At 41.8% G+C, this 11,931-nt stretch overlaps 2 protein-coding genes across 2 annotated transcripts; both read left to right on the forward strand.

The window, feature by feature from the left end:
- Nucleotides 1-1,153: 1,153 nt before the first annotated feature.
- On the forward strand, nucleotides 1,154-2,254 carry LOC143034862 (serine/threonine-protein kinase pim-3-like). Its single transcript, XM_076201206.1, has one exon. The coding sequence runs from the start codon at nucleotides 1,154-1,156 to the stop codon at nucleotides 2,252-2,254; it is 1,101 nt and encodes a 366-aa protein (XP_076057321.1).
- A 4,438-nt stretch (nucleotides 2,255-6,692) lies between these two features.
- LOC143034863 (serine/threonine-protein kinase pim-3-like) lies at nucleotides 6,693-7,772 on the forward strand. Its single transcript, XM_076201207.1, has one exon. It carries the CDS (start codon nucleotides 6,693-6,695, stop codon nucleotides 7,770-7,772), a length of 1,080 nt encoding a protein of 359 aa, XP_076057322.1.
- The last annotated feature ends 4,159 nt before the right edge of the window (nucleotides 7,773-11,931 follow it).

The following is an 11,931-nucleotide window of genomic DNA, read 5'->3' on the forward strand; positions in this document are numbered from 1 at the left end:
TTGCGTGTGTGTGTGTGTATGTGTGTGTGTATTCGTATGTGTGTGTGTATGTGTTGTGTGTGTATTCGTATGTGTATCTGTTGTGTGTGTATTCGTATGTGTATCTGTTGTGTGTGTGTGTGTGTATTCGTATGTGTATATTCGTATGTGTGTCTATGTGTTGTGTGTATTCGTATGTGTGTGTATGTGTGTAAATTTGTGTATATGTGTATGTTTGTATGTGTGTGTATTCGTATGTGTGTATATGTGGATGTGTGTGTGTGTATGTATGTATGTATGTATGTATGTGTGTGTGTGTGTGTGTGTGTGTGTGTGTGTGTGTGTGTGTGTGTGTGTGTGTGTGTGTGTGTGTGTGCGCGCGCTCGTGTGCATTCGTATACGCTTTTTTTTGCAACAGAAACATCGTAAACATTGTTCTTCGCCGGAAATAACCAGCGTTTCTATCCTTTGGGGGCAAAATCACCACCGAGAAGTTGGTTACATTGAAGTGTCAAAGATTTTTTTTTTTTTGTGAGAGTGATCAGAAATTAGCTTGCGCGCAAACTTTGCCTTCATGGCGGCAAAGTCGTTTCCTTTGCCGCCATGAAGTTAGAAAAGAGAGAGAAAGAGAGAGAGAGAGAGAGAGAGAGAGAGAGAGAGAGAGAGAGAGAGAGAGAGAGAGAGAGAGAGAGAGAGAGAGAGAGAGAGAGAGAGAGAGAGAGAGAGAGAGAGAGAGAGAGAGAGAGAGAGAGAGAGAGAGAGAGAGAGAGAGAGAGAGAGAGAGAAACAATTATTGGTTTGACGGTTGGCAAGTTACCATATTTTTAGAGAAATTATAAGTTGATGTTGGGTGGAACTTTTTTATTGAATGAATTTTGATATCATTTGAAAACCTTGTGTGTGCACATTTTTTCTTTATGTGCCCTAGTTGTAAAACATATGTGCGCGCGCACATGCGCACAGTTTAGAGTGAATAGTAGTAATTATCAACGAAGAAATACTAAAAAGATTTCTTCCTACACATAAATACACCAACGATTACATTAACAGATACTTTCGGTTTGGCCACCGAAGAACGTAACCACGAGCGCGCTGAGTGACCCAATGTGGGATACGACCTCGGGTCACGTGATCGGTTGCATCGACCTCCAGGGTCGAAGACATTTAGGGAGGGATGAACAAAAGCGAGAACACCAACTTGATGGACCGATTTGAGGTGCAGGAACCTCTCGGTGAAGGCGGCTACGGGTGTGTTTACCTGGCGAAGGACCTCGCCAGAGGCACCCAGGTCGCGATGAAGAAAGTCCCCCTCTCCAGCGTAGACACCTGGGGGTGGTGCGAAGGGACGAGAGTGCCCATGGAAGCCTCTCTCCTGCACAAGGTCCAAACCGTTCCTGGGGTTATCGAGCTTTACGAATGCTTCGTTACAGACGGCAACTTTTACATGGCCATGGAACTTATGCCCAAAGGGACTTCGATATACGATTATATGGAAAAGTGTGGCAAGCTCCCCATTCCACAGATAAAACGGATCTTTTGTGACATCGTAAGGACAGTACAAAGATGTCTAAACGCAGGCGTTTCTCATAAGGACATCAAACCAGAGAACGTCTTGCTTTACGAGGATCCAGGCTCAGGGGAGCTTAAGACCAAGTTAATAGACTTTGGATGCGGGGAGACGATTACAGGTTACATGGGAACAGACACTGGCGGAACAACGTTTTACTGGCCACCAGAGTACATCGTCGACGGAGAGTTCCTGCACGTCCCGGCGACAGTATGGAGTCTCGGGACCCTCCTGTATTACCTGGTGTGCCATGACGACCCGTTCTACGACGAGAGCGAGATCGAAAAGGGTCGCCCGCCTTTCCCCGAAGACCTTCCCCGGCAGTGCCGCGACCTGATGACAAAATGCTTCGCCATGGACCCATGGGAGCGGCCCAGCCTCCACGGCATCTTGGCCCACCCTTGGCTGAAGGGTTTTAGCCTCTACGAGGACGGGAAGGAGCTCGAGCCACCCGATCCCAAGCTCTTTCCGCCACAAATCTTAAGGAAACTCGAGGAGCGCGAGATGAAACAGAACCCCCAGGCCCCAGTGAACAATACCAAACGTGGCTTGCAAGAAGGAAGTAAAAAGGAAAGTACGCCACAAAAGGAGAAGAAGCACAGAAAGAAGTGGTGGATACCACTGATAAACATGAAGCCCACGAGACTCGTCAAGAAGCCATTTAAGGTGCTAAAATGGACGAATATAATTTGCCTGAGAACTGAATGAATTAACAGGCTCCCTCGGCTCAAGAAGAACGAGTTTATGGAAACGGTGACAAGACGGGTTCAACTTCCTCGCTCAGTTTCTCTCAAGAACATTGATCGTGGTATCCATGAAGTTAGTCTGGGTATACGTATACCTACGAAAGAAAGTCATCAAAGGTACTGGGCTCAAGAAAGTAACGGAAAGATTTTCAACAGAAGTCCATAAGACAAAGGGCTCAACTCGAAGTTTCGACTCTGCATTAGATGAAGATCCTCAAGTTATGAATTTTTGGGTAAAAGAAATCAGGCAACAGGCTCCAATATACTATTCAGCTGATCGTTTGTACAAAAAGTACATCAGGAATGTGGAAAGCCAAATGGAAAAATGCAAGGTCTTAAAGTCATAATAAGGACAAGGATGAAAAAAAAAATCCGTTTGAAGGAGCCATACATAGTTACATAGAAAGGGCACACAGATATAGACTACCAGAAGGAAGGAAAGCCTCCGTATAACACTTAGACAGACACGGAAAAGAGCCTAAGAGCAAAAACGCTCTTTACGTCATGACAGTGACAGAGCTGAAAGAAGCATTCGTCAGAAAGAGCCATAAAGAGTTAAAAAGAGGGCAAGAAAAAGTTTAGTAAAGGAATTAGTCTTAAAGAGCCACGCACAGGGGGTGATCACTCTCCCCTCAGCTGAATAAAATCGCCTGACGGCATAACAGAAGTACAAGATATTCAGAACGCAGTCGGAGGCCTGACCTTGAGAGCTTCTCCTCTCAGCTAAATAAAATTGCCTGGTTAGGGCGTGGTTACTTGCGGTGAAGGTCGAGGAGGTGGCGGTTCGAATCCTGGCACCGGCGAAGCTAAGTCAAGAGCATGGCTAATTAAATCCCACGTTACAAAGTCTTCTGTAAAAGGCACCGTCCTATCCTCCCGGTATTAGGGAGTTTGTGACGTTAAACCATATCACTATCATCATCATCTATATATATATACATACATACATATGCATACATACATACATATGCATACATACATACATATGCATACATACATACATATGCATACATACATACATATGCATACATACATATGCATACATACATATGCATACATACATACATATGCATACATACATACATATGCATACATACATACATATGCATACATACATATGCATACATACATACATACATACATATGCATACATACATACATATGCATACATACATACATATGCATACATACATACATATGCATACATACATATGCATACATACATATGCATACATACATATGCATACATACATATGCATACATACATACATATGCATACATACATACATATGCATACATACATACATATGCATACATACATACATATGCATACATACATACATATGCATACATACATACATATGCATACATACATACATATGCATACATACATACATATGCATACATACATACATACATACACAGACATACACAGACATACACAGACATACACAGACATACACAGACATACACAGACATACACATACACATACATACACATACATACACATACATATATATATATATATGTATACATATTTATACATATATTTTCACACAAACTCCGTGGACTGTCGTAATCATGTATTTCAACCTGCGAGTATATTACAAATATCCTTACATAAATCCACATCATACATAACGTGAAAAGTATTGAAACCATCAAACAAAAAACACTTGTACAATTTACATTGAAATTAAATGAGCATAATCCTCTAAATAACCATCAATAAATGTTTTGAACAATCGTAACTACAATGACAATTACAGTAGCGTGAATTATACTGACATTAGTAACAAATAAGAAGTCCAACATTCCTCTATGGCTAATTACACGATTTTAAATTTCACAGCTGAAGCTATTGTAAGTATTCATTTAAATCATATTCTATACAAGTAATATATTGAAATCAGTATTATTTTACGTAAACAATCTGTTAACCGTAATACAACGCTCCTATCACATGTTACATAAAATTTAGAAATCATAACTCACATTAGTGCTCCAAGCCTTTTAGTGTGAAAACCAAGCCATCACCCGGGCAGAGACCTAAGTCCTCACATTTTCACCTCGGTCGCTGGTTCCTCAACCACAACCCGCCTCACACGAGAATGTTGGTGTAATGAGCGTCACCTCCCTAGTAATGTCCACGTGAACAAACGCATAGCGATACGCGCAGAAATGGTTCCCTACACAAATACAGTATACAAGATCCCAATGGAATAAACATGTGATGCATTTATTTAATAATTACAATACATTAAATAGATACAAATAACTTTAATCAATACAAAATATAAACATACAAATGCACAAGTCATCCTAAATGGTCCATTACAGTTTTGGTCTCCGTCCTACAGAATGGACATCAATTCACTAGAATCAGTACAGAGAAAAACGACCAAAATGATACATGAACTCAAGAAATTTGCCTCCCGAAGATAAAAGAGCCTTAGGCACCTTAACTTACTTTTTCTGGAAAGACGCAGTGTGTGGGGTGATCTAATAGAGGTGTTCAAGTGGATCAAAGGCTTTAACAAGGGTGATGCAAACAAGGTCATCATATTAAAATAACAGGGCAGGACTCGCAGTGATGGTTATAAACTGGACAAATTTAGATTTAAAAAGAAAATAGGCGAGAATTGTTTTACTGATAGAGTGGTCGACTAATGGAATAAACTTAGTAACCATGTAGTAAGCGCTGAAACTCTCATTTGTTTTAAGAAACGATTAGACAACTTTATGGATGGGGATGACAGGTGGTGATGGATACGGAGCTGCTTAGTGTAGGCCTTATGGTGTCTTGCAGTCTCCTTCATTCTTATGTTCTAATGTTCGTATGTCAAAGTTCTTCTGGGTAGATTTTTTCCCCATCCTCTCTCATGGCTGTGCAAATTTCCCGAAGAGCACTTGATAATGGGGCCGGTCTAGGAGCAGTTTCGAGTTAAGGTGCACTGAGGTCCTATCTGATTTCGACGGAGACCAAGGATTCTTTGGAGACAAAGAATGATTCTAATATTTTGATTGGCGAGAACAAGCACCTTTCAATAGCAGGAACTTAAAAAACAACATATATATATATACATATATACATATATATATATATATTCTCCCGTCTCTCCTGTCCTCCCCCATCTCCCCATGCTCACCTCCCCCCCCAAACCACCTTCCCCTCCCTCCTTCCCTCCCCTCCCGCATCGTTACGTCAGTCCTCCAACATCAGCTGGTATTCTGAAGTCTGAAGTTGTTGATAGAAACAGAAATAAACAAATAAAAATAAATTTGAAAAACTCACACTGCGTTGGTAATAGTTAGAAATACCACCACTTTACTCTTCCACCTCCACTTCTTCCACTTCTCCACCTCCTCCACTTCAAGTCCACCTTCCAACTCAAACTACTGTAAAGTCATACGACTTCCACATTTGTGTCGCTGGGCCTCCTCTCCCCACCTCCTGCCCTCTTTCCCCCCCCCACTCCCAACTCCTCTCCCCCCACTCGCGTGTGTGTGTGTGTGTGTGTGTGTGTGTGTGTGTGTGTGTGTGTGTGTGTGTGTGTGTGTGTGTGTGTGTGTGTGTGTGTGTGTGTGTGTGTGTTTGTGTGTGTGTGTGTGTTTGTGTGTGTGTGTGTGCACGCGCTCGTGTGTGGTCGTATACGCTTTTTTTTGCAACAAACATCGTAAACATTGTTCTTCGCCGGAAAAAACCAGCGTTTCTATCTTTTGGGGGCAAAATCACCACCGAGAAGTTGGTTACATTGAAGTGTCAAAGTTTTTTTTTTTTTTTTTGTGCGAGTGATCAGAAATTAGCTTGCGCGCAAACTTTGCCTTCATGGCGGCAAAGTCGTTTCCTTTGCCGCCATAAAGTTAGAAAAGAGAGAGAGAGAGAGAGAGAGAGAGAGAGAGAGAGAGAGAGAGAGAGAGAGAGAGAGAGAGAGAGAGAGAGAGAGAGAGAGAGAGAGAGAGAGAGAGAGAGAGAGAGAGAGAGAGAGAAATAATTATTGGTTTGACGGTTGGCAAGTTACCATATTTTTAGAGAATTTATAAGTATGTTTGGGTGGAACTTTTTTATTGAATGGATTTTGATATAATTTGAAAACCTTGTGTGTGCATATTTTTTCTTTATGTGCCCTCGTTGTAAAACATATGTGCGCGCGCACATGCGCACAGTTTAGAGTGAATAGTAGTAATTATCAACGAAGAAATACTAAAAAGACCTCTTTCTACACATAAATACACCAACGATTACATTAACAGATACTTTCTGTTTGGCCAGTAATTTGCGTTCCGTACCCACCGAAGAACGTAACCACGAGCGCGCTGAGTGACCCAATGTGGGATACGACCTTGGGTCACGTGATCGGTCGCGTCGACCTCCAGGGTCGAAGACATTTAGGGAGGGATGAAGAAAAGCGAGGACACGAATTTGAGGGACCGATTTGAGGTGCAGGAACCTCTCGGTGAAGGCGGCTACGGGTGTGTTTATCTGGCGAAGGACCTCGCCAGAGGCACCCAGGTCGCGATGAAGAAAGTCCCCCTCTCCGGCGTCGACACCTGGGGGTGGCGCGAAGGGACGAGAGTGCCCATGGAAGCCTCTCTCCTGCACAAGGTCCAAACCGTTCCTGGGGTTATCGAGCTTTACGAATGCTTCGTTACAGACGGCAACTTTTACATGGCAATGGAACTTTTGCCCAAAGGGACTTCGATATACGATTATATGGAAAAGTGCGGTAAGCTCCCCATTCCACAGATCAAAAGGCTCTTTTGTGATATTGTAAGGACAGTACAAAGATGTCTAAACGCAGGTGTTTCTCACAAAGACATCAAACCAGAGAACGTCTTGCTCTACGAGGATCCAGGCTCAGGGGAGCTTAAGACCAAGTTGATAGACTTTGGATGCGGGGAGACGATTACAGGTTACATGGGAACAGACACTGGCGGAACAACGCTTTACTGGCCACCAGAGTACATCGTCGACGGAGAGTTCCTGCACGTCCCGGCGACAGTATGGAGTCTCGGGACCCTCCTGTATTACCTGGTGTGCCATGACGACCCGTTCTACGACGAGAGCGAGATCGAAAAGTGTCGCCCGCCTTTCCCCGAAGACCTTCCCCGTCAGTGCCGCGACCTGATGACAAAGTGCTTCGCCATGGACCCATGGGAGCGGCCCAGCCTCCACGGCATCTTGGCCCACCCTTGGCTGAAGGGTTTTGGTCTCTCTGAGGACGGGAAGGAGCTCGAGCCGCCCGATCCCAAGCTCTTTCCGCCACAAATCTTAAGGAAACTCGAAGAGCGCGAGATGAAACAGAACCCCCAGGCCCCAGTGAAAAAGAATACCAAAAGTGAAAAGGAAAGCACGCCACAAAAACAGAAGAAGGAAAAGTGGTGGATTGCATTGATAAACATAAAGCCCACTAGATTCGTCAAGAAGCCATTGAAGTTGCTAAAACGGACGAATATAATTTGCCTGAGAACTGAATAAATTAACAGGCTCCCTCGGCTCAAGAAGAACGAGTTTATGGAAACGGTGACAAGACGGGTTCAACTTCCTCGCTCAGTTTCTCTCAAGAACATTGATCGTGGTATCCATCAAGTTAGTCTGGGTATACGTGGACCTACAAAAGATAATCAAAGGCATCTACTGGGCTCAAGAAAGTAACAGAAAGATTTTCAACGGAAGTCCATAAGTCAAAGGGCTCAACCTAAAGTTTCGACTCTGCATTAGATGAAAATCCTCAAGTTATGAACTTTTGGGTAAAAGAAATCAGGCAAAAGGCTCCAATATACTATTCAGCTGATCGTTTGTACAAAAAGTATATCAGGAATGTGGAAAGCCAAATGGAAAAATGCAAGGTCTCCTTAAAGTCATAATAAGGACAAGGATTAAAAAAGATCCGTTTGAAGGAGCCATACATAGTTACATAGAAAGGGCACACACATATAGACTACCAGAAGGAAGGAAAGCATCCGTATAACATTTAAACAGACATGGAAAAGAGCCTAAGAGCAAAAACGCTCTTTACGTCATGACAGTGACAGAGCTGAAAGAAGCCTTCGTCAGAAAGAGCCATAAAGAGTTAAAAAGAGGGCAAGAAAAAGTTCAGTAAAGGAATTAGTCTTAAAGAGCCACGCACAGGGGGAGATCACTCTCCCCTCAGCTGAATAAAATCGCCTGACGGCATAACAGAAGAATTACAAGATATTTAGAACGCAGTCGGAGGCCTGACCTTGAGAGCTGCTCCTCTCAGGTAAATGAAATTGCCTGGTTAGGGCGTGGTCACTTGCGGCGAAGGTCGAGGTGGCGGTTCGAATCCTGCCACCGGCGAAGCTAAGTCAAGGGCATGGCTAAGTAAATCCCACGCAACAAAGTCTTCTGTAAAAGGCACCGTCCTATCCTCCCAGTATTAGGGAGTTTGTGACGTTAAACCATATCACTATCATCATCTATCTATATACATACATACATATATACATACATACACATATACATACATACATATATACATACATATATACATACACACATACACACATATATACACACATACATACATACACACACATACATATATACATACATACACACATACACACATACACATACATATATCCATACATACATATATCCATACATACATATATCCATACAGACATATATCCATACAGACATATATCCATACAGACATATATACATACAGACATATATACATACATATATATATACATACAGACATATATACATACATATATATACATACATATATATATACATACATATATACATACATATATATATACATTACATATATACATACATATATACATACATACAGACACACATACATATAGACACGTACATATAGACACACGTACATATATACACACACATATACATACATACTACATACATACATACTACATACACATATATATACACATATACATATATATACATATACATACATACATATACATACATATACATACATATACATACATACATATACATACATACATATACATACATATACATACATATACATACATATACATACATACATATACATACATACATATACATACATACATATACATACATACATATACATACATATACATACATACATATACGTACATATATACTGTATACGTACATACATATACACATACATATACACATGCATACATATACACATACATATACACATACATACATTCATATATACATACATACATACATATATACATATATACATACATACATATATATTCACACTAAAACTCCGTGGATTGTCGTAATCATGTATTTCAACCTGCGAGTATATTACAAATATCCTTACATAAATCCACATTATACATAACGTGAAAAGTATTGAAACCGTCAAACAAAAAACACTTGTACAATATACATTGAAATTAAATGATCATAATCCTCTAAATAACCATCAATAAATGTTTTGAACAATCGTAACTACTATGAGAATTACAATAGCGTGAATTATACTGACATTAGTAACAAATAAGAAGTCCAACATTCTTCTATGGCTAATTACACGATTATAAATTTCACAGCTTAAGCTATTGTAAGTATTCATTTAAATCATATTCTATACAAGTAATATATTGAAATCAGTATTATTTTACGTAAACAATCTGTTAACCGTAATACAACGCTCTTATCATATCTTACATAAAATTTAGAAATCATAACTCACATTAGTGCTCCAAGCCTTTTAGTGTGAAAACCAAACCATCACACGGTCGAGCACTGTCCGCCGGGCACAAGTGCTTTGCTCGACAACGGGCAATTTCATCGGGCAAACCATCAAACTGTCCGTTCCCGGCGCCATTTGCGGGCAGCGAATAGAGGGCTGACATCCCTGCCAAACGCACGAGGTGAGGTGCGAGCAAAGTTAGCAAACCCGCTCAGTACAGACCGAAGTTACCTTACCACCATGTCCGCACCTAGTACTAGTGTGTAATGGTCTTGACAAGACGTGCTATTGGTGCTATGCTTTTCCTCATATTTGTCTCTTGCCTTTGTATATATGGCTCCACTTTCGAAAGGCGAACAGAAAAGCTCCTTATGTTTATTCTTATGTAACTGCAAAACAATTGTTCATTTTCATCCTGCAATTCACGTAGGATTGTCACCGAGTTTCCCATTAAATCACCTCTTTGTAACCACTCCCGGCACCAGACATGTCTCCGGGATTTCTTGTTTTTCTTTTTCATGCAGGCAGCAATTATAATGCTGTAAAGTGCTACCTTCTTTCCAAGTATGGCGGGAACCATGGATATCGTACCGCACTGAATCACTCCCTCCCAACCTCTGGTTGCGGCCAACTAACCTCCAACCACCATCGTCAGCCGTGTGGACACTTCGCGGGCAGAGTATGCGGACTTTGTCCGGTAACTTCGGTAAGGGCAAAGTCTGCCAGGCACAGCTCGACCGTGTGGACGCGGCATAAGAACTTACGGTGGCATTCTTAAAAAAATCTTTCCTTATATAAATCTTTCCCTTCCAAGGATTTATATAAAATTCATATAAGGATTTTTTTTTTAGGAATACCACCGTTAGGACATCCATGGACGTCTGAGCGTGTTGCTATTAACAATGTCCGGCCACACAGACACATACTGTACATAGGGCCAAGGTTACGGAGTCTGAGGCACTTTAACAACGTCTGGTGGGAAATTCTCACCACCATTCTGTTTGTGTGTGTATGTTCGTGTGTGTGTGTATGTGTATTCGTATGTGTGTGTATGTGTTGTGTGTGTGTGTTCGTGTGTGTGTGTATGTGTGTATTCGTATGTGTTGTGTGTGTATTCGTATGTGTATGTGTTGCGTGTGTGTATGTGTTGCGTGTGTGTGTGTGTATTCGTATGTGTATCTGTTGTGTGTGTGTGTGTGTTGCGTGTGTGTGTGTGTATTCGTATGTGTATTTGTTGTGTGTGTGTGTGTGTGTGTGTGTGTGTGTGTGTGGTGTGTGTATGGTGTGTGTGTGTGTGTGTGGCGTGTGTGTGTGGTGGGTGTGCGCGCGCGCGCTCGTGTGTGTTCGTACACGCTTTTTTTTGCAACAGAACATCGTAAACATTGTTCTTCGCCGGAAATAACCAGCGATTCTATCCTTTGGGGGCAAAATCACCACCGAGAAGTTGGTTACATTGAAGTGTCAAAGATTTTATTTTTTGTGAGAGTGAGCAGAAATTAGCTTGTGCGCAAACTTTGCCTTCATGGCGGCAAAGTCGTTTCCTTTGCAATGGAAGCGCTAGAGTTAGAAGAGAGAGAGAGAGAGAGAGAGAGAGAGAGAGAGAGAGAGAGAGAGAGAGAGAGAGAGAGAGAGAGAGAGAGAGAGAGAGAGAGAGAGAGACAGAGAGACAGAGAGAGAGAGAGACAGAGAGAGACATTGAGAGAGAGACATTGAGAGAGAGTCAGAGAGAGAGAGAGACAGAGACAGACAGAGACAGAGAGAGACAGACAGAGACAGAGACAGACAGACAGAGAGAGACAGAGACAGAGAGACAGAGAGAGACAGAGAGAGAGAGACAGACAGAGAGAGAGAGACAGAGAGAGAGACAGAGACAGAGAGAGAATTATTGGTTTGACGGTTGGCATGTTACCGTATTTCTAGAGAATT

This window comes from Oratosquilla oratoria, chromosome 18 (genome assembly GCF_046742065.1).
Source record: "Oratosquilla oratoria isolate Oo_2021 chromosome 18, ASM4674206v1, whole genome shotgun sequence".
Classification (NCBI taxonomy): domain Eukaryota; kingdom Metazoa; phylum Arthropoda; class Malacostraca; order Stomatopoda; family Squillidae; genus Oratosquilla; species Oratosquilla oratoria.